Source organism: Prinia subflava, chromosome 3 (assembly GCF_021018805.1).
Source record: "Prinia subflava isolate CZ2003 ecotype Zambia chromosome 3, Cam_Psub_1.2, whole genome shotgun sequence".
Classification (NCBI taxonomy): Eukaryota; Metazoa; Chordata; class Aves; order Passeriformes; family Cisticolidae; genus Prinia; species Prinia subflava.
The window spans coordinates 32,802,181-32,824,696 of NC_086249.1; the positions used below are offsets into that span (position 1 = coordinate 32,802,181).

General features: G+C 37.2%; 1 protein-coding gene across 2 annotated transcripts in view; it reads left to right on the forward strand.

Annotated features, from left to right (window-relative positions):
- Positions 1–22,516, forward strand: part of GRIA4 (glutamate ionotropic receptor AMPA type subunit 4) — a 215,390-nt gene that overhangs the window by 163,291 nt on the left and 29,583 nt on the right. For both annotated transcript variants that reach the window (XM_063394572.1, XM_063394571.1), the window contains exons 11-13: positions 2,321–2,691; positions 4,141–4,339; positions 9,186–9,433. In XM_063394572.1, the coding sequence (XP_063250642.1) occupies positions 2,321–2,691; positions 4,141–4,339; positions 9,186–9,433 (818 nt within the window). The remainder of the gene's footprint in view (positions 1–2,320; positions 2,692–4,140; positions 4,340–9,185; positions 9,434–22,516) is intronic.

Here is a 22,516-nt window from a genome sequence, read left to right on the forward strand (position 1 = left end):
GATAAATCCTCTCCAGCATTTCCCATAGAATATGCAATGACTTAAGTAGGTATTTAAGGTCTGCTTAATTCACACTAAAATGGCAATGTCACTTATCCAACTCACACTGTGAAAACTAACAACCCCCAGGGATCTGTGTTTTAATCCCAATAGAAATCTGCAGACACAAAAAACCCCTGTTAGCCAACACCTTTGAAGACCAGTGACCAGGTCTGTCATTTGCACTGTGTTATTGAAGATATCACTGTATGACAAAGACAGAGAAGACAGGCAGGAAGAGATCACAGTTGCCATGAGTCTTTCACTTAATTAAAGGAATCCACATTAGGCATTCTCAGAAATCAAAATTTAGAAATAAAAAACACATCTCTAAGGAAGGAGACCATTCTTCTGGAAAAAAGCTGCTTACAAGTGAGATGAAAAACAAAACTATGCAGAAAAACCAGTAGCTGAAAACATCCTACAGCCTTTAGATTACAGAAACTAAGTTTATTTTTTATAATTTTCAGGCTACTTTAAAATATATTTTAGACATGTTACCCTTCCTAATATAATACCTGTTTTCATAAAACATTTATTTCAGCCTGACTTAAGTAATCACAAGGGTGTAAGAAGCTAATTTTTTTAAAATGCCTTGTATAACAAAATGTAAATTAAAATTCAAAGAATTAGCAGTGTTATCATAATGTTTACCTGAGACATTAACAGCAGAGGTAATTTCTGATACTGTTGCAAAATCATGATTTCAGATGTACTGCTTAAAATGTAATATCCTTATATAAAATTTTATATAAGGATATTACATTTTAAGGATATAAAAATCACAAATATTTTAGAATGACAGATATAATCTGATGATTAATTTACAGCCATCTTAATACAAATGTGCATTTTTGGACCATTGCACTGGAATGAGTCAGTTCTTTTAAATTATTTACAATTGCAAAGCTGTCAAAATAGGTTTAATTTTTAACTACACAAATATTGGTTTAAAATTAAATTCCATAAAACATATATGGCTCCATATGAATAGCGCATAAAATAAAAACCACAAATTATTTTAATTGCATTTACCTGTTTCAAAGTTGTAAGATGACAAAAAGCTCCATTTCAGTATTTTCTTTGGGACCCAAGCTATTTACATAACACTTAGATTAAACTATTTGAGCACATCCTTATTTTTCAGCATGTTTTAAACTCATTGAAACAACAAAGTGTTCACAAAATACTGTTACTCTCCTGAGCCCATAAGCTCAGGTCCACACTGGTCACAGAGCATGGGCTCTGCTCTGTGACTGTACCTAGCCACAGCACCATGATGATGAACAGGAGAAAGGTTTCAGCAGCTCTTGCATCTGTTCTGCACTCAGAGGTGCATCCTTTGACCCAGGTCCCCATACAATTCCCATTTGAAGTGCTGCTGTAATGACAGCTTTAGTGTAAAAGGCAAGGCTAGGCAAGGAACAAACCTTAATGTAATGCAGCGTCCCTAATGAGAAAAACGATCCATTAGCTTAGCTCCAATATTTTATAGTGCATACAGACATCATTGTTAGCAGCCATAATCACCTCCATCAATAATGATTCATTCAAGATTGGCATCTTCATCCAGAAAACATGTTAGAAACACATTTATAAATATTCCTGACACTAGTGGGAATGGATTCAGCACACCTTTTATCCTTTTATCACGTGATTTTGCACACCCGTTTTCTGTATACTTGCCATTTTTTGCTGTGTAAAACCTAATTCAGTCTTATTGAACTATATTTCCCTTGAGAAAACTCTGTGCAGTTTGGTAGAATCACAGCAACAGTTAATCACTTTCACAGCCTCATGCCATTTGGAGCTTTCTTGAGTCCATGAACTGTTTTATCTCAAAACATTATTATGTCTTATGAAAATATGACAATTAATTATTGTTTCTGGGATCTTAAAAAATCTCTATACATTCAGTGACAACAGGGTCATTCTCATTTTCCATTCTTTCTTGAATTTCTTTACTTAAATCTAAATTAATGCCTAAAAGGATCTTTTTACACTGCTGCTCACCTCTATAAGATTTAAGAGTCTTCTCCTTAGCAGAAAAAATTAAGTATTTGCATAATTCTGTAAAATAAAAACCTGCAATGTGTATATTTTACTGAAAGCATACTGAGTAAATACAAAGTGTGATAGAAAGAAAGAGAAAAATGCTACAAAGAGCATTTAAGCCACAGTGTCCTGATGTTAATAACATACCTTTGGAATTAGCTGCTTAACCAAGTGTATAAGCACACACCAATTAATCTATACATCTATATTTCTTTTTTCTTTATAGAAAGCAGAGATTGCTGTTGCGCCTCTGACCATCACTTTGGTACGAGAAGAGGTCATTGATTTTTCTAAGCCTTTTATGAGTTTGGGGATATCCATTATGATCAAAAAGCCCCAGAAATCTAAACCAGGAGTGTTTTCCTTCTTGGACCCTTTGGCGTATGAGATCTGGATGTGCATAGTCTTTGCCTACATTGGTGTCAGTGTGGTCCTGTTCCTAGTTAGCAGGTTTAGCCCATATGAGTGGCACACAGAAGAACCAGAGGATGGGAAAGAAGGACCCAGTGACCAGCCTCCCAATGAGTTTGGCATATTCAACAGCCTCTGGTTTTCCCTGGGTGCCTTTATGCAACAAGGATGTGATATTTCCCCAAGGTTTGTGTCAAATCTTTTTACATTTTCATTTTATCTTCAACACTGAAGCATAAAATCTTCCTTCATTAGTTTTCCTGGCAGTGTTTTGAAGTTCATTTTTCAGGAAGCCTTTTTTTTCTTTTTCTTTTCTTTTTTTTCTTTCTTTTTTTTTTTTTTTTTCTTTCTTTCTTTCTTTCTTTCTTTCTTAATAGCCATTATAAGAGCAACAGATAATCTGCTTTGAATTTCAGTGATTACTGTTATTTTACCAATGTCAATGTGCATAAACCACAAACAGCTCCCAGAAAACAGCAGGTTCACACAGGGGAAATTCCACTGGATTGACTTCAGAAGAACTGTGTTGTTGCTAGATTGGTTCCATTGTGTTACAGCCATGAAGTGCACACAGTTGTGCTTAATATCTGCCTTGCATCAAGGAATGTCCCGCTTCTATTTCAAGTTCGACAGCGCTGCTTCACAAATATTGCTGTCTGTGAGAGAAAATATTTGACTGTCTGTTCCTGAGAAGCCAGGCTGTGTTGCTCAGGTGTGCCTTAAATAGCACATGCCTCAGATCCACTACATGTTTGGTCCTATAATACGTGATTAGACCTATAAAACATGATTATCTAGTACATGATTAATCTAATACATGCAGTCCTGAATTTCACAACCTTTTAAGAAGTTCTGGAACTTTAGTGGGCAGTACTAAAACTTTTTAATTAATTATTATGACCCAATCTTTCAAACTTAAAGGCTTCATTTTAGCCATTTCAGTGAAGTTTTGAGTGTTCAGCATTGGCCTTATCCTTCTATTATTGAAGTTAGCAATAAAACTGATACTGATTAAGACTGGATGTGCATTACTCCTCAATAACCTTGTCATCAAATTGCAGGTACTGAAAAGGAAAGTATAATTTTTTACTTAACAGAACTGTCTCTTTTATCACAAAATTCTTGCTTCTTAAAGAAGAAAAATGTGAATGTTCAATGAATGATTGCAGTAGCTTGTGGAATTTTTGAGAAGTTTGGGTGACAGGAACATTTTAATCCTAGAGCCAACATCATCCATATGCAAAGCCTTTTGCTTTTATTTAAGAGGAAACTGAGAACACTACTGATTTTCAGCTACCATGCTCTATTTTCATCTCCAAAAAGAGATTACCTACCCAGTATTTTTTGACAATTTTTTCCTATTTTTAGGCACGTCCTGAAATAATAGGAGGATTCAAGAGGACTAAAGCTTCCGTGTTTGTGTGATACACATTAGTAAAGTGGACTACACTGTAGACATTAAATTTCAAGAGTAGAAGCATTTATTAATATTTAAAATACAAATGATCTTCCTCCCACTGATTGTTACTTAAAGACAAATGTTCAGCAATAATGGTGTCTTCACTTGCTCTCTCTCTCTCTCACTCTGCGTGGCTCAAGAGACAGGAAAATGTGCATTATCTTATTCATGTTTAGATCCCTCTCAGGTCGCATTGTCGGAGGTGTCTGGTGGTTCTTCACGCTCATCATTATTTCATCCTACACTGCTAACCTCGCTGCTTTCTTGACTGTTGAGCGAATGGTCTCACCCATAGAGAGTGCAGAAGACCTTGCCAAACAAACCGAAATTGCTTACGGGACACTGGACTCAGGGTCAACCAAAGAGTTCTTCAGAGTAAGTTGGCGCGTCCGTTAGAGCAGCTATCCCTACCAACCACCCTTATAAGATGCTTGGAAATGTGAAATAACGTGACTTTGCAATTATATGCAGTATAGTTTTGTAACTCCTGCAATACCTTAGCTACATTTTTACCCCCACAAGGCCATTTGTTGGAGTTTTCAGGTTTTTAATCCATGAAAAGCTTATTGATCCTGTCAAAAAAAAGAGATGCAAAAGAGATGCCCTGGGGGATACTGAAGCCAGTGCTAATTAAAGCAGCATTGCAGTATTGATTCATATAAACCTACAGTACTGAAGTGATGTGCAGCATTGAAAGCCTGTGATGGTAACATGGAGCCTTGCAGGTTTTGTTTCAGCTTATGGATTTGGCTGTGTGTATTCTGCTTTAGGGTCTTGGGTGGTGGGAAGGAAATGCATTTTTTAATTTTCTGACTTTCAGATGGATAATAAAGAGAAACTTTAACTCGAGGGGATGTGGTTGGAGCTTTAGGAAATAGCCTAAATAGCCATTGATATGCCTGTGCTGTCTCTATTGATTACTTCGTTCTCGTTTGCTTTCCTGCATTAGTGTGGTTGGTATGTAATCCTCATCATTTGCCAGCTGGAAAGCAGGGAGCTTGGACAGCCCAAGCAGTGCATAATAAACAGTCTTTCCTGCTTTATTTCATGTCTCCAGCAGATGAAAGTTAAGCTCAGCTGACCAAAGTGAGTTTAGTGTTGGAGCACAGCTCTGAGTAAATGCTGTGAGCCAGTAACCCTTGCTTGAAAATTACACAGCTAATTAGGTCATTATTTATCTGAAATGTGGAGATTAAGGGATTTTTAGAAGTCAAGAAGATGGACTGAAATTTTTTTCTAATTGCCTAATTGAAAGGATCGGTATTCACAGGCACCTTCACTGTTTTCAATTTGGCCAAACTGAACTCAGTAAACCATTAAAAAATTTTTCAATGCAATTTGGAAACTATAGAAAATATTCATTCAAAGATAGTGTCTCAAGTGAAATAACCTTTTTATTGCAACAAATAGCCCCATAGAAAAGCTTGCAAATCTGTTCCATTAGCTGCAGAAAGATGATTGATAAGATAGAGATTTCACTTAACAAGCAGTGATCGGACCCTCACATCATGAAACTCATCAAGGAGTTCAGTTTGACCCAGATTTCTAGATTTCTTCTGTAGACACTGGAGAAAGAAAAGCGGCCCTGTGCATCCCGTGTGAGATGTGTGTGTTATGATGAAATAAAGCACACATTGAAGTATCTGCCTCTTTACTTTAACTCTAGAGGGATTCAGCTGAAATGGTTGGGGTGCTTGGTACCTTATTTTTAATGAATACTGTTCGCTGAAAGGCTTCTAACTACACCTGTCTTATTATTTTTTAATGAGTATAGTCCCTCCTACCAACTATTTATATTCACCTATATTTTACCCATAAACACATTTTTCATTTTTTTGGTGGAAAGTTAGATATTTTACTGTTGGTACTCCAGTTTCAGTCCATCATAAGTTGAGGTAGTAATCACAATATATGGGTACAAAGTCCTTTCTACTAGAATAAAGCTGTAATGATACTTAAAAATACGACAGGCAGATTTATGTAGCTTTGTATTTATTATCTTGTTGCATTTTCAAGAGTATCTAGTGGTTGCAAATTTGTTGGACGATGGTATGCCAAAAATTAATTTCCAAAGATATAGTAGAGAACGAAGGACTGGAACTGTTTTCTTAAGATTTTCAAAATACTTGTACAAGCCATTGTATTGAAGTAATGAGATCAGATAGTTCGATTTAGAAACTATATTGGTCACAAAAATTTCATGGTTCTTCTAAATCATACTGTAAACACAGAAACTTTTTCAATGTTTTATACAAGTTCTCATTTTAAAGAGAAGACACTATAATGCGGTAAAAAAGCCTATGGCAACAGCCCTTCTTTCATTTCAATCTTAAAGGGTTAAGAGATAAAAAAGGAAAATAAATGTTGCTCTTTTTATTTTTTCTTTTCTTTCAAAATACAGAGGGAAACACTAAAATTAACTACAAATACTAAATAATGCAAAATTTGAAGCTCAATGAAGATTTGAACTGTGTTGATTACTTTCCTTAAAATGGTGCAATTGAGGCCCTGCTTTCAAATGATTCCTAATCTCTGTCACAGTATGGTGATTCTTAATGATTATTTATGTGGTATTTCTAAAAATATTTTTCACAAAACAGGAAGATAAAATTTCAGCAGACAATATTTACACAAAAGCTGTTTTCATAATACATAAATTAAGACCTAGTCTGAAACAATAGTACAAGAAGACTTGTGGACCAAATCTAACATTTTGTGGGTTTGGAAGCAATTCACTTTTCAGTATTGGAATCATGTTGGGTTTTTTTCTGTCAGTGGTGATTATGTGGCCAAAGATGAGCCTTCAGGACATTTTCTCATCATTTTGTCATTTCTGAGCAAAATGTCAGAAACTCTGAACACCTCTTCAGAATCTTTTAAATCTGAATTGAAAGCAGAAAAGAGAAAATCATTTTAAAGGCAAAATAAAGAAAAAGAGGAATTTTGATACTGTTAGCTGTTATGTACTCATTTTCTGGTTTAGATGCAGTTAGAGTTGTATTTTCCAGTCAGATTGCTCTAGAGGGAAAGCAGTTAGTTTTAGCAGTTGTACCCAGAAAAGCCAAAAATGTCAACTTGGCTGACTGCAAGGAAAGCTGCAACATGTCTGTATATGATAATAAAAAAATATTTGTTAGTTCACTCTTCAGTTTTCACACTGAGTTGATGTGTAGAAATTGAATGTAAACAAATGGAAGTTTGAGAGAAGAAAATGTTCTTATAGAGCGGACACCTTGTTAGACTTGCCATATTTTTTTTCTATTTTCATAGGCAAAGGAGACTAGATTCCAAAAAAAAAAAAAAAAAAAAAAAAGGAAGAAATTCAAATGCAACCTTTTTCAATTGATTTAGGACAGTGTTTCGTGTTACTAATCAAGCTGTTCTATGTTCTGCATAAAGTTTTAAATTAAAGTAACTTACTATATCGTTACTTTATAAAGAATTAGATGTAATGGATGTTAAGATGAGAGAAATGTTTGAAAGTAAAGGCAGACAAAAGCAAGAAAATACTCTTGAAATTATGACTGATTTATTACTATTCTTTTCCATTTTTTCTTTCTGTAAATTTAAATCCATGAAATTACATCAGTGTAAAGCAAAAAGAATGTATTGGTGGCTTAGTTTATGCTCTGCTCCCAGCCACTATTATGTAAATGTAAAATAGCTGTGACTACAGTGGAAAGAAAGGGTGACAAGTCAGGATGTGATTATGGACATACACAGCTGTTGTTGATTCAAATCTTATTACATTTGACAGAAAGATAAAATTATATACAGACAAACTAAAAACGGAAAGCATAATTTATGATGTTCTGCTACATGGCATTTTTATTGAACATTTTTAGTTAAATGCCACTTATTTTCAGGATAGACTTAGGTCCCTAACAAATTATTTTCTAAGTAATAGTAAAGTCATTTAGTAACTGGTAAAAAGAAGTGCTTCAGGGAAATTACTCTCATGTATAAAAAGGCTCAGTTCCAGGCTTCCTTAAGCTATTTTTAAGTTATGTAATACTACAATTATAAGATTTGGTATTTGTTTAAATAATCTAAGACCCTTTGTTTTGGGGCTTTATAATAATGAATATTTTCCTGGAGTGCTCAGCACAGTGTAGGAACAGGCTCATAGACCAAATCTTGCTTAGCTAGAAACTCCTCTTGACTCAAATAAAAGCTGACTTGAGCATTAGGTTAAAAAGTCCTTTTTGCAGCATACATAGGGGAAGACAAGTGCCATCTGTTATTATAAAACCAGTGTGTAGCATTCAGCTGACACACTGCTGGTTTGCATGTATGTATTCCTATTGCTGGAGGAAGCAAAGGAGTTGTTGAGTGAATCTAATGAGCATGGGAAACTTCTTAGCCTGACAGCATTTCCTTCCTTTCTTTTTATTTTTATTTGCTTTAATTTTTTATGATGAAGTTTTATTTTTGCTTAAGTATTTACCTGTAGTTACTCCATACTTTCCTGGACAAGAAGATTTCCAAATAATGCACTCTAAGCCATGAATTCTTTTGCATTCTTTGAGAAAGTAGATTTCTTACTCAGTTATTGGCAGGATCAGAGTCTTTAAAATAAATCAAATGATAATGCAGTTCTAAAATCATACCAAATTCTTTAAGAAAGATGCTTATGGCATCTTACTTCTTTAATATTTGGTCCAACTTGCTGTTTCCATCTTTTATTGTGAACCATGTCTTCAAATATTGTATAGCATTTCTGAATATAAATCACGTCAATTCTGGACTCTGAATTATAAAAGCAGAAATTTTACTTAAGCTGTTGTGCTTGTGATGGTGTAAGAAGTGGGTGTTAGAGAAATGCTTTAAAAGTCAGCTGAGTATGGGGAGATTATTTTACTGTTTCTCTTAAGAGTACAGGCTTACTGTGGACATCTATTTCGTATGTCATTCCCTAACACATGCTTTACCATACATTGACTGTGTGAACTTTGCCTATCTAACAGTAAATTCAGCTTTGCAGGTTTCTTTTTTGACTGCTAGAGGGTAGCCAAACTTAAAAATAGTGTCTGCTATTATAGTATTGATACTTTTATTTCTTGTCTCTTTTAAAATAATGGAATTCAAATAAAAACCCTTCTCCAAGATTTTCCCAACCTCAAATGTCTGAAACATTAAGTATGATTGATTTTATTTGAGCAGTGCCATTCGGAAACGTTGCAACATTCTTTTGTTCTAACTTGTTTTTGATTTTCTCCAGAGATCAAAAATAGCAGTGTATGAAAAGATGTGGACCTACATGAAATCAGCTGAGCCGTCAGTGTTCACTAGGACTACTGCAGAGGGAGTAGCTCGTGTCCGCAAATCCAAGGGCAAGTTTGCCTTCCTGCTGGAGTCCACCATGAATGAATACATTGAGCAACGAAAGCCTTGTGACACCATGAAAGTGGGAGGAAATCTGGATTCCAAAGGCTATGGCGTAGCCACACCGAAGGGTTCTCCATTAAGGTGGGTGGAATAGTATAACAATATAAAATGTGTTGTTATAGTATTCCACCTTCCCTGATGTCCCTGATATAGCTCTTTTTGTTTTGTGTGTGAACATGGTATGTTATTTTTATTTTCTTCCATTTAATTTTTTTTTGATCAACAAAGGTAACCATTTCTAATTGCAATATAGATTTAGCAGCTATAGTTGGCATAAGTTTCAAGGCCATATAAAAACCAAACTGGTTGAACACTAGCTACTTGAAGTCAGCCTCAATAGAATTAACATTGGTTGTTCTATTTCATCAGCTTTTTTCACGGAATTCAACCCTTTTTAGCAGTATTATGCTCACATTATCTACATCAGTATCTGCATCAATAAGATGCCTACATTTTGTGTTTTGTTTATTGACCTCAGCTACTAATTTCTGAGTAAGAAGCTGCTTGTAACATCTTTTTTCAACTGTCATCACTTGGAGGCAATTAGTCCTTCATTAAAGCAACTTCATTAAAGTATTTTTTTATTAAAGCACCTTCTTATTTAGAAAAAATGTTTGTGTTTCTAGCATTATGCATTTCAGTACTGCCTTCAAACTCACCAGTATTTTCTTTATCATGGTATCAGATGCATTCAGTAAAGTAAGGGAGTTTTTGATTCACAGGCAGAGCATCATTTGCATTTCATTTAAATTGTCAGGGGACACAAGTCAAGGTACCAGTTTTGTGTTAAAATTGGCAGTATTTACCATTCTGTTTCTTTCACATTTAAGGCAAACAAAACTTGCATTTTCCAGTGTATATCTGCCAATTTTCGTCAAAACAAGAAAGCAACTAGCAGTTGAAGGACCTGTGGAGTCTGACAAGGATAAGGTGCACATGGGTGGGGAAAAGGGAATGTTCTGCAGAGTGCTCAGCACCCCATTTCTCACATTTGTGCTCATGATAAGGGATTAGGATGAGAAACAAAGGGGAGGAAGCAGGTGTAAGGGAAGAGTTGCAAGTGCAGATGGAGCCATGTCTGTGGATGAAATAACTCAGAACCTACTTGTATAGGTCTGTGACTGCAGAGGAGACATCATTACCACTATGCAGATAACCAGACTCGCTCATAACTCCTCAGTTTAATCTGCACACAATGTCACAAAGGTCAGTAGCTGTAACTGTATTATGAGATGGTGAAGGGAGCATCATTAGAATCATTTCCATCCATGACAAAAGAAGATTTGTATGTGCAGGGGAAAATGAGGCCAGTTATTTCAGTGACTGGATATGAATTTTTGGTCCTTAATGTTCAGTACCTCTCAGATTTAAAAATTGCCACCTTCACTGCTGAATAAAGTAGTAAGAGAACATTAAGGAGATGAGAGAGGGAAAATGACAATAAAAATGTTAATTCTGTAGAAAAACATGTCCAGAACTCATAGAGTATTTAAAGGTGGAAGGCAGTGCTAATAGGAGAGGCTGATTTATTATCTGGATACATTTTCAAAACCACTTGGTTTTTATTTTACATTTCTGATGGATTGATGTCTCCATCTCAGACTTTCAGACAACCTAAGAGTGGTAGGCAGCACTGAAGTTTAGGCTAGTAAGGAGATGCCCATTGCTGACAGTCACACTTTACTGAGTCAAAGTTAGGACATACATTTTAGGAGTACTTTGGCTACTGTCATATGTGTCCTAGCAGTGGGCTCTATGCTTTAAGTCTGCTTTATGGCGTTCTTTAGTCCCTTTCCCTTTTTTCGCAGAGTATTCAATACCAACAAGAGACAGCCTGTTGTAACGAGCACTGATAGCCTGTGGAAGTTGATTTGTGTCAAATTTGGGCTTATTTCAGGTTTGTTCAGTTGGCTAGAAAAAAATACATAAGAGTAAGGGAGATGAGACATAAAGCAGTTAGAAGTATGAGGGCCTAGTAAGACTAATAAGAGCAGAGAGGAAGAGCACAACCACGGTTTTAGGGATCCAGTGTGAAATCCTGGTTCCATCCCAGCTAAAGACCAAATTCCCAGACATTTCAGTGAGGCCATATTTTCATCTAACTAGGGGTCGGCAACTATCGTTAGGGTGATGTGATCAAAACCATGTAGTTTTTCACATCCCACCTTCAAACATGTTTCAAAAAGCAGAATAGGGGAAATCCTACCGGACTTGAAAATTGGACCAAATCTTCTTTCAAGCTGTCTCGACTGGCTGCCCATATCCATGTCTTTCCTGAGCCTTTCTTTCACATGTGCTAAGCTGCTTGTTCTCCTGCTGCACCCCATTCCCTCTCCAGCCCCAGTGACACACCATCAGTGCTGCTTACCTACTAAAAACATTAAGCAACACACTTAATGTTCTGGACAAAAAATAAAGAACAAGCAATACCTCACATCCATACCACCTCTTTCATGTATATCTATAGAGAGTAGCACTTACAGAAGAGGAGAAAACCTTCCTCCCCCTGTGTTTTTGAACAGAAAAGAGTCAGCTGTAAATTTTAACTGCATGTTTCAGTATTTTCTGAATTTTTTAAGGTTTAGAATATGCTGCTTTTGCTATTTTGACTGCATCCCACATGGTAGTGTTTGTCACTGATCAGATGACTTATGTAACTGCTGTCTGCACAGATAATTACAAATATTGAACATGCATTTTGAAATCCATGAAGGGCAGGCTAGCAAGCTCATTACATAAATTAGTCAAAAGACATAATTTGCTATGGGAGTTGTAAATTCTGTTTTAATTAATAATCATAATTTTCTATTTGAGTTATATGTAGACCACAAATTACTTGATGTGGTCCACAAATAATTGCAAGTAGCATATAAAAGTTAAACATTCAAATGCTATCTTTGGTCTGTTCAGGACTAGGGAAAAATAACAATTTTTCCAAATGAATTATTCATATCAAATTATTCACTAAACTGTTTGAACACCTATTTCGTTAGAAGTATTTTAGTCTTAATCCTCCTCCAACTTTCAATGATATAAATCAGGAGTTTTTTCCCTGAAAATATAGTAGCTTCTGAATAAAATTGATGTGAGTGTATGGAGAACCAGACCATAGATTTTCACATATCTAACTGACAGAAAGTGGTTCTTCCTGTAGCATAGGATTAGGGATGGTTCCCTACCATCACATCACCAGGGCTCATGTTCATTACAGAGCACATGCTCATCACTTGGTTCATGCAGATGAAATCCACCTGTCAGAGAGATCCAAGGACTGATCTCTCTGTTGCTCATGACTGTATACATGAGCAGGGTAGTGGATTTTAATTCAAAACTTGTTGGGTTTCATGCTACACTCCTGCAGTGTTCAACCAGTACCTATTGTCTAATTGGATTAATTTATTCTCAGTGGTGGTGCAGTATTACAATTAATGTGTATCACTGAATGGAGGAGAATGGGAGATGCCTGATGTGTGTTTCTTTTATGCCCAATGGGCAGTACCACATGACATATCATGTGTGTCTCCTTCCTTCCTTTTCAGTGATATTCATTTCTATATGATATAAAAGAGTGATATGTTTGAGAAGGAATGTGGGACTGGGAGCAAAGGCTCTCATCACAACAAAGGTTGAGTTTCTCTCATGGCACTACCCAACTGTTCTTACTGTTTCCTCCTCCTAGAACGGTAGGTATCCTTCCAAAGCCACTGTGCAGTACTCACTGTGAATTAATGAAGTTTTTTCTTCAAAGGTGGTGCTTTCAAAGGTGGTGCTTTCAAAGGTGGTTAAGAGAGTGCTGCTTGTCTGCGTAGCAAGACCTGCCTTTGTAAAAGTGTTGTCATTAGAAGATGTTCTCGTGACCAGGCTTCTGGCCATTGTGGATCACCCCTGGGTCATCTGCCTTGTCACTTGCAGTAACTGTGTTACCAGAGGGCAACACCTGGACATCTTGTACTACTCAAGTCCTGTGCCTTGCATGCCTCTGCTTTTCTGTTTTAGATATGTAGGCATCATAAACAAGTTTGTATAGTGAAGAACATGAAAGAGTTTTCCACTCTAAGAGGTAATGAAAATGGACTTAAGGGCAATATTTTCTCAAAGATAGACTAAAAGCTTTTTCAGCTTTTTGTACCCTGAAGCTGGTTTATGTAAAAGGGAATGACAGGTCGGGCTAAAAAATGAGCAGTTGTTGTCATTTTTTCCCTTACTGTTTTAAAGTACATTTATCCTGTCCTATAGCCAAAAGTATGGAGCATGGATGAGTGAAACCTGCAAGGTCATAAGTGTCTGGTGAGACACTTTGAGCCCAGGCAGATGAGAATGGCAGAATTAGATTTAGACAAATAATAGAAAAACTTTGACTAGATGCACCAATGTGTTTTAGAGATTGGTGATATTTGTTCACCAACCTCATGAAATCCAGAGCTCTAATAAGTTCCTGCTATTGGAATTACAGTTAATGTTTATATATAGATGAACCTGGGATTCTATATTCCATTATTCAAGTCTCTATTCTTTTTATGTAGTAAAGGATTAACTGAGTTTGACTTTAGGAAGAATTCTTTATGTTCTGGAGAGGAAGGCAAAAAGGTCCACCTGGTGATATCTGCTGGTTTTTTGCAGTGTGGCATCTGGTGACATGAACTGACTCTTTACATTTTATCTGTTCTTTACGGTGTTTAACATAAGGTGTGCAGTGGGGGGGTGCATCAGTGATGCTAGTGTTGCAGATGTAACTTTCCAATCATTCTAGAAATTTACGTGAAAAGTGCAATGTAAGTGGATCTAGAGATTTTAGTTTTCATTCCATGCAAGGGAGGAGCCTGCCCTACAGATTGCTTGGGGTGCAAAAGGCATCCAGACAGTGCCCTGTCAACAGTGTATGGTTTCTCCTGTTTCATATAATATCATGTGCAATGCCCGAAAGAGCATTACCATACAAGTGAGAGATCTGTAGTGGAAGGAACTTTTTCTTGAAGAAAAATGAACTGTGGGAAAAAGATAAAGATGTATTATGAAAGGACTCTTTGTGTGCATGGGCTCTGTAATCTACCATCTTGATCTCAGTGACTCCATCTTCTCCTTGTTTTCCTGAGGAGAATCTCTAAAACTGCCATTCTTTCATTGCTTGTTTCAATGTGGTACAACAGCTGGCAATGTTACCTTTGCTTTCCACAGATATATCTAGTATGGTTCCTTAGAAATCCAGTGTTGAAAGAAAACTTATTTTAGTTATGCATGCTCATTCATACAGAATTTTGGCAACCATACATAGGATGGAATATTCCCCCTTTCTGGGTTTTTTAGGTTTTCTTGGTAAGTGATATTTCCTCTTCTTTTTTTCATTGACCTGGAGATAACAATATGATAGTACCGCTTCTTCCAGTGGGACTATTAAATTTTTTATCAAATGTTGTCCTCAATGTTTTTGGACATCAGAGTATAAGGAGCCTATTGTGGAAGGAATACCCAGTTCATTCACTGGCAAAGCTGTTTATTGTGAAATTTAATGTATTACTCAGTTTTTTAGGTCAGTGAGCTGGTAATTCACACCAGGCTCTGTAGGAAAATCATCAGAGTTATTATGCAGTAGTCAGCTTTAAGGACAGGTAAAAATGTTTCTCCCAAAACATCTTGCATGCTCTGGTTTCTTATGCTTTATATAAGATTGGATTTGTGTGTACAAAAGAATAGGTTTGATATTCACAGACTTCTTCTGAGTAAAAGAAGAACTAGGAAAAATGTTTGAGCTGGCCACCCAAATTTTTTACACTGTCAACATTTGTTTACTACAGAGGACTTCTTCCACTGTTGTTTTTCAAAGGTTTTGTACTGAAGAAATCCATGAATCTTTAGGAAAATGGAATTTTCCCATCAGCGAAGCTTCCTTGTACAAGTTGTGTTGTATCATAAAGGAAGCATTTCCCTGGACCACTCTTCTGTGTACCCTATTGTACTATTGTTCAGTTTTCAAAGGTCTTTTTAGATTTTTTAAATTTTTTTTTACCCAATATAGTTGATGTAACTATTCTGTCTTGGTGTTTCTGTGCATCTGAGCTGCATTCTTCAGTCAATGGCATGTTCCTATTTCTAGAAAGGTACAGAAATAGGTAATGTATGGTTGGGTCATCCTGATAGAATCTGCTTCTGAGCAAGTTCAGGCACTTCAGAGAGAAGAGTGGGTATTTCTCTTGCTGGCTAGCTGTCCTCTGGCTGGCAACACTGGCACATAAAGGCCTCCCCAGATCATTCTGAAGACAAGCAACCGTCACAGTGAGGAGAGACACAGAGGAAGCAGGTTTGATTTTTTTCACATTTCTCTTCTCCTGACAGAATGTCTGGTGCTGCCCTTAATCAGTGTGTTATTCACAGAGTCATTTCAGCAAAGCACCATAGAAACTGATGTTATTTATATAACAGAGAAGAGATAGAGAGAACTGGTGAATAATTGAGGTTTGACAATTAAAATGAGTGATGGGAAAATACTTAGTTTGACCTCTACACTTTTGAAGCAAGGGTCACTGGAGAAAGCAAAAACCTCGGCATAGTTATGGGGTGGTCTGTTGATACTTAAAAGAACAGGATTTCAGTCAGCTTACCAGGATTTTCCAAGGTCATTTCTTTCTGTGATACAAAATTATGTGAAAACTGGAATGTGATCTGCAGCGTTTTATACATATGTAAACATTATCCTGTTTGACTGATGGTGTAGATCATACTGTATGACTACGCATAATATTTTTCCCTTCACTGTAGGCATAACAAGGCTTGAATTACCACCTCATTACCATTCAGTGTCAAAGCTTATAGCTGAGATATTTCTCAAGCAGGTCAGATCCTTCAGAGCTTGTTAGGTTTTCTATCAACTGAAAATAACACTTACTAGGTAAAAAGGCAGAGAATGGGCCACTGCTTAGGAAGAAATATAAAAGGCAAGGGTCAAAAGAAGATCAGTGAAGAGAACCTGACAATGAATGTTAGCAAGTTGTTCTTTCATCTGAGCCTGGGAGGCATACCTAATTTTGGTTACCTGGATTATTTCTGTCTAAAAACAGAGTATCTATTTGAAAAGTAAATATAAAGCCTTTGGAACAGAGATTAGAGTCCCATCTTGCTCTCTTCCCCAGTGATGCCTGTTGGATTAATTTCATAATTTTCAATCAAGATAAGGATCTTCCCTGTGCAAAAATAGTGCAGTAAATAAAAGGGGAAATTTGATGATGACTAATAAGATCAATCCACTGCAAGATGTACAAGCAAATGCATTAAGTCAAAATCTTCTACTTGAAAGAGTTTTTCCCATTCTTGCAACTTTTACTTACAGAGGAAGAAAATTGTAATAATTCTGATTTAAGCAACCAAATTGCTGAAGTGAAGAGCATTGCTATTGAGATAATTTCTGGTACTTGTGTCTTTGAAAGAAAGCAACTCATTAGTGTCCATGATGCTGCACTTGCTGAATTTTCTCTGACCTGAGTGGGGGGGAGGAAATCACTATATCTTTCAGGTACTTCAAAGAGCCTTCTCTGACCTGCCTTGCCTCACAGAGCCTGTTTCTTCATTGCCACTAGCAGGATGTTTTCACTCTCAGACTTCAGGGATAATTCATAATTGAACAAAGTTCTCTGTGGTTTGGAGGAGAAAGCAAAAGTCACAGAAGTTTGTTCTGCTGCCATTTCTGTTTTCCTACACTGCAAAGGACAGTAGAAGCAGCTGATGGAAGGCAAAGCTCTTCCAAGAAGCTCAGCTCCCATTTTGGTCACACTGTCATGTTCTGGTGCCTCTCTAGTAGTATCATCCTGCTCCTCATTCCAAGGAAGGTCTTAGGATTTTAGTGAGAAATGTTGTGAAATTAAGTGTTTCTGAGCAGGAGTGAAAGAACAGAGCATGGAAACAGCAGCAAAACTATTCCATAGAAAGTGTTGGATTTTTTTTAATCAGAACATTTCAGTAGCAATAGGTATTTTTAAATTAGCAGTATAATCACTGTAAAAGATGATGCTACCATTCTGTATCTTTGGCTTTAGTATTGGCTTAAAAGCACAATGAGGCTTCTTTAAAAAAAATTTACAAGCTGTTTATACAAGAGATTTTTCATTCTGATATTTAATGATTACTAAAAATTTCTTCACTGTCCTGCTAAAGCATTGGGCCAATCTGAGGTAGTCAGCACCAGGAAAAGTGCAATTAAAAAAAAAAAGGCTTGTTTTTCTCAATCAGAAATAAATCAAGGCAGCAAAAAGATCAGAATTCTTTTCTTACTTGTCTGTTCCAGAATTGTTTGAATGCAAACAGGATAGGAGCTTCACAATAACAAATCAATCCAAATAAAATTTGTCCCATTCTCTGACAGGTAAAAAGGGGCATATATTTAAGTATAACCAATGAACTTACCTCAGACTATCGGCAAAGGCCATAATGTCTCAAAAATACTGACACCATTGCTGTGCACACATCTTACTGATTTTCTGGACTTTTACAAACCTTTGATAAGCATTAATCCCCACTGTATGCCAGTGGGATACAAAAGGTTATGGTTTTTTCCAGTCTATAGATCCCCTGAGAAATAAACGCTGCCTCTTGGCTCTTCAGAAGTAATTTTCTCCTGCCCTTTTCCCTGCCATTTCCCCAATCCCTTGTAAAGCATCTCAGCAGAGGGCAAGATGCAGCCCTTTATATTTTAAGAATGCTGCTCGTTATTATTTCTCTCTTTTCTTTTTTATTACAACTCTCTGGCTGTTTAGGTGTCAAGTCCCAGGAACTGCCCTTTGAAGTTGATGGTACAGTTCCCAACAGCTAAAAGGCCTATCCCACTAAGATAATAATTGTTCAGGTAAATTGTAGGTAGCCTAAAGAAAGGGAGCAGGCTGCTGAAAGGCATCTCAGCAGCTTATAACAATACCTCTCTGTGGAAATGACATTTGGGGAACAAATAGCACCTGAAAAACAGTTTGGGATTAATCTGTGTGGTAGTTGCAAAACTGCCCACTTCCAATTGACAGTAAGTACTAGATGGACTCCAAGAGACATAAAATGGCCATTTAGTTTTTGTGCAGCCTTGATTCTTGCACAACATTCCCAACCAAAAGATTGTTTTCTTTCTTGTGATTTCTTTGAACCGAGAACAGTATCTCAGACTGGCACAATGTGTGACAGAGTAGGCATTATGGACTGAACATCCCAGCATGAAAGGTGGAAAAGTGTTGACAGCACAAAACAAGATTCAGAAGTTTTAATGTATAATTTAAGCTACTGTGTGTCTTGACACAACAGCTCTAAGATGCAGCGCTTTTCCATCATCAGAATGTTCCCAAGGAGCTCAGGTCCCAAATAAAAATGGCCATATATGTATCTCACTGAACAGTACAAGTTTAAAATATTTGATAAAATGGTGACTTGTGGTTGATCAATAATTTTTCCTCTTAACTGGTCTGCTTTGTGCGGTAGGAGATAGAAAGAAAACCAGTGCTCTTTTTCTCAACTATCTCTAGCTATTCTTAACTCAAGTCTCTTACTCCCATTTCCTGCTTTCCTTCCTCTGCTTCCTATTCTAACCAAGTCACCGAGAGCTTAAATCAAGCCTGAGAAAGAATTTAGCTCCTATTTAACTATATCTTTCGGCAAATCACATTATGCTAAACAATGCTGTTGTGACTCTCTTTTAACAGTTTTTGGCAGGATTGACAGTTTTCTGTAGTCAAGGTTTGACTAAAATTTTCCCTGCAGTTTTTTTAAAGCCACAAGTCTACTGAATAAAAGTGATCCAAGCCTGACCTGATACAGAGACCTATTTTATTGTTACACTTCAGGTACTTCTTTCTACTCTAAAAGAACACATGAAAATAATAGTCTGCCTCTAACACACAAAGAAAATAGAGGGTTTTTTAGTATTTTTTTCCTCCCCTCCTGGTCAGGAATAGCATCTCTGTGCAGGGAGATCCAGATCCCTTGCTAGCTTCCAGATCTTCCATTTCTAGCAGCAGGGATGAATGAGGCCTGCAGGTGAGAGCAGCCCCAACATCTGGTAGCCCATCTGTTACCTCCAGAATATGTGCAGCTCTCTCTGAACGTAATTACACATCAGGCTCTTTCCAATCTGTTGCTGATAGGGTTCCATTTCGTGCGTCCCAGATTTGTAACTATGGCTTTAAGAGGCTTTTATATATAGAATTAGATCTTTGGATTCTTTGGTGTGGATGCAGGCACCTGATTTCGCACATTTTATGCTATGTTGTTTGTGTGATTTGGGTCTATTTTGGATCTTAAAACTATTAAGCCTACAGAAAAAAAATCATGGGATCTAGTTATTTCCTACAGAAAATTTCAGCTTTTTCTAGAAAAGCCAAATTGTTTACATTTCATGTGCCTAATTGTAAACATTATTAGGCAGTTCTTCACATTTTTATATTTTCAACCAAAATCTTGAATGTTAAAGTCTCCAGCCTTTTACTGCTTGCAACACAAAATATGAAGAGACAGGTTTTAGGAAGATGCTCATTACTTAATTGTTTTTAAATAAAAAGAAAATGCCCTCTGTCCAAAGCTAGGGCATCAACCCATAGTCAGATGCTTTACATCTACTAAGATCCAGCTCTTCAGGTTTTAAATAGTATATGATACTATTTTGATTATATTCTATACCTGCTGATAATATTTTTGGTTTAAAACCACATGAACACTTACTTGACAATTAGTTCTGACTTTTCAGTTTAATGCAATCTCAGTCTATGAAAGAGTAGTTGAAAGTGAACAGAAAGTCATCACAGTTTCTTGAGGATTTAGGATTTTTTTTCCTGTCACAGTTAAATAAGCAGGCTGCTATTTTTGGCATCTCTTTTAGATAGTGGGCAATTATCGAAAGCAGTTTCCAATTAGAGTGCTTTTAGTTCATCCAATCTGTAGGCCACAAGAAGAGATACTGTTGCATCAGATAAAATAATTGCAAACATTCAGACTGCATCTAGAACATGACATCAGGTTTTTTGGCCTCTTCATTTAAGAAAAACATCAATAAATTGAACCTGTTTCATGGAGGATCAAGATGGAGCTGGATATGGACCTTGTGTGGTGAGGAGAGTCTGGGAGAGCTGGACTTGTTCAGCCTGTAGCAGAGATGGTTTTGGGGCATCCTAAAAGCATCCCAGAGTGCCTACAGGGGGGATCTTCAAGGAGATGGAGCCAGATCCTTCACAGCGGTCTAGGACAGGAAGGCCATTGAACATAAAATGAAATGGGAGAAGCTCAGACTGGATATAGGGAGTAACTCTTTCCCCTGACTGCTTGAGGACAGTCTGCCAATGACACCTTGCTCAGAGAGGCCAAGCAGGCTTCATCCTTGGAAGTTTACAAAACGTGACTGGTTGAAGTCCTGAGCAGCTTGGACCTCAGGACTGACCCTTGTATGAGCAGGAGGTTGGACCAGACAATTCCTTAGGTGCTTTCCAGACTGCACTGTGCTATGATCCTTTTTTGAAAATTATGGCTATGATAAGGATATCTTCAGCCATCACACTGAATCTCCTGGAGGTACAGGAGTATTTGGAAAGTTGTAGTAGTTTATGGAAAGTGATATTTATATTTCCTGCATGTTAGAAGGTCTTCTCCTGACAACTAGGCTTTAGTTACAATTTCTGTGAATTAAATGTCAAGCAGATCATTCTCATCTGAATAAAATTTTCTTGTTGAAAAAGCAAAATAGAGTGAGAGAATCTGAAATCAGTGAAGTAAGTGACAGTGCTTCATACTTCTTCTTTGCCAGGGAAAAAGGAGCAGTTAACTTCCTAAGCAGCTTTACGCAGCTGCTGAGTGATTGACAGCATGGACTTTTTTAGAGTCCATGCTGTCCTGGGTCAAAATGTGGAAAAGTTTGTTATGGGGGTCCGGCCACTCAGGTTAGCTATCTCCCTCTTTTAGCAGGAAAAATTAGGAGTATGTTGTGTTTAAAGACTGAATTGAGGAAATACACACAGAAGTTTAAGCTTAGTCTATCTCTGGGAGACCAGAAGGATAAATTCTCTATGAATGGTTGCCTGAAAAGACATAAAGATTTCTGAGAAGCAATGAAATTTGATTGCCTGAAGTCATGTAATACTGGTGAGCTTAGTTAATGACCCTGCCCAGATTTCCTGGGAGTTTTGGAGGAGATCAGTGCACCTTCTTACTTCAGATTCACCTTTGCTAATTGAGGGCAGTGACAACTGCCTCAGAGGAATAGTGAAGATTAATAGCGTAGTGTTTATTGTGCTGTAATGTTTGAAGCCCATTCCAACTCCAGATGTTTGTATGATTATTGCAAATCCATGGAGGTGATAAACATGGTGGTGCATCAGGATAAACACAGTGGTAGATTTCTCAGGGTCTTTGGTCAAAGAAACTGTTCTGGAAAGAAAACGATGGGGAATTGTAACTTCAGCTAATGGTTTCTTATACAGTCTGTGCCTATGACCACAGGTTTTGCATTCCATTTAGAAAGCAATGGCAGAAATCTCCATCACCAGTGGACCCTGCTCCATATGGCTTTTTTAATTAAAATTGGTACATTGGCATGTGTTCAGGACAATAGTAATTACATTATTTGTATCTCCACACCCACTGTGGAGATCTGTTAGTACTTTTAGTGCTATGTTTTCTCTGTAGCCTGGCTGCTTGTATTTGAAACATTAGAAGCATGTGTTACCGTATTGATGTGATTGTGCTTGGTTTGAGAGCTGCTATATTTGCATTTCACAGAGTGGTTTGTGTTGGAAAGGACCTTAAAGATCATCTGTTTCCAACTCCTTGCCATGGGCAGGGACACTTTCTACTAGACTGAGTGGTGTAGTGGGTGAGAATGAGTGGGACATAGTAAAGGGCTGGCAGAACCATTGTATTGAGCTGACTGTGGCCTTTCCTTCACCACCACCAGTGGCAGTTTAGGGGCACAGAGCTGTGCAAAAGTGAAGGTGCTCTGTGCTTAAGTAGAAGGTGGAGAGTTTGCTGCTGTGTACATGGCTGTGTTGATGGTGACATCATATAGCTGGTTGCCAGAGGGATTGCATTGCCCTTGTGATCATTTCACCTGATCTTGGGCTGATGTTCAGCTGGCTTCAGGTCATTTTAATTATCAACACACTGGCTATTGGACCAACCATCTCATCTGGTTGCTGGCACTGTTTATGTTTGTCTAAG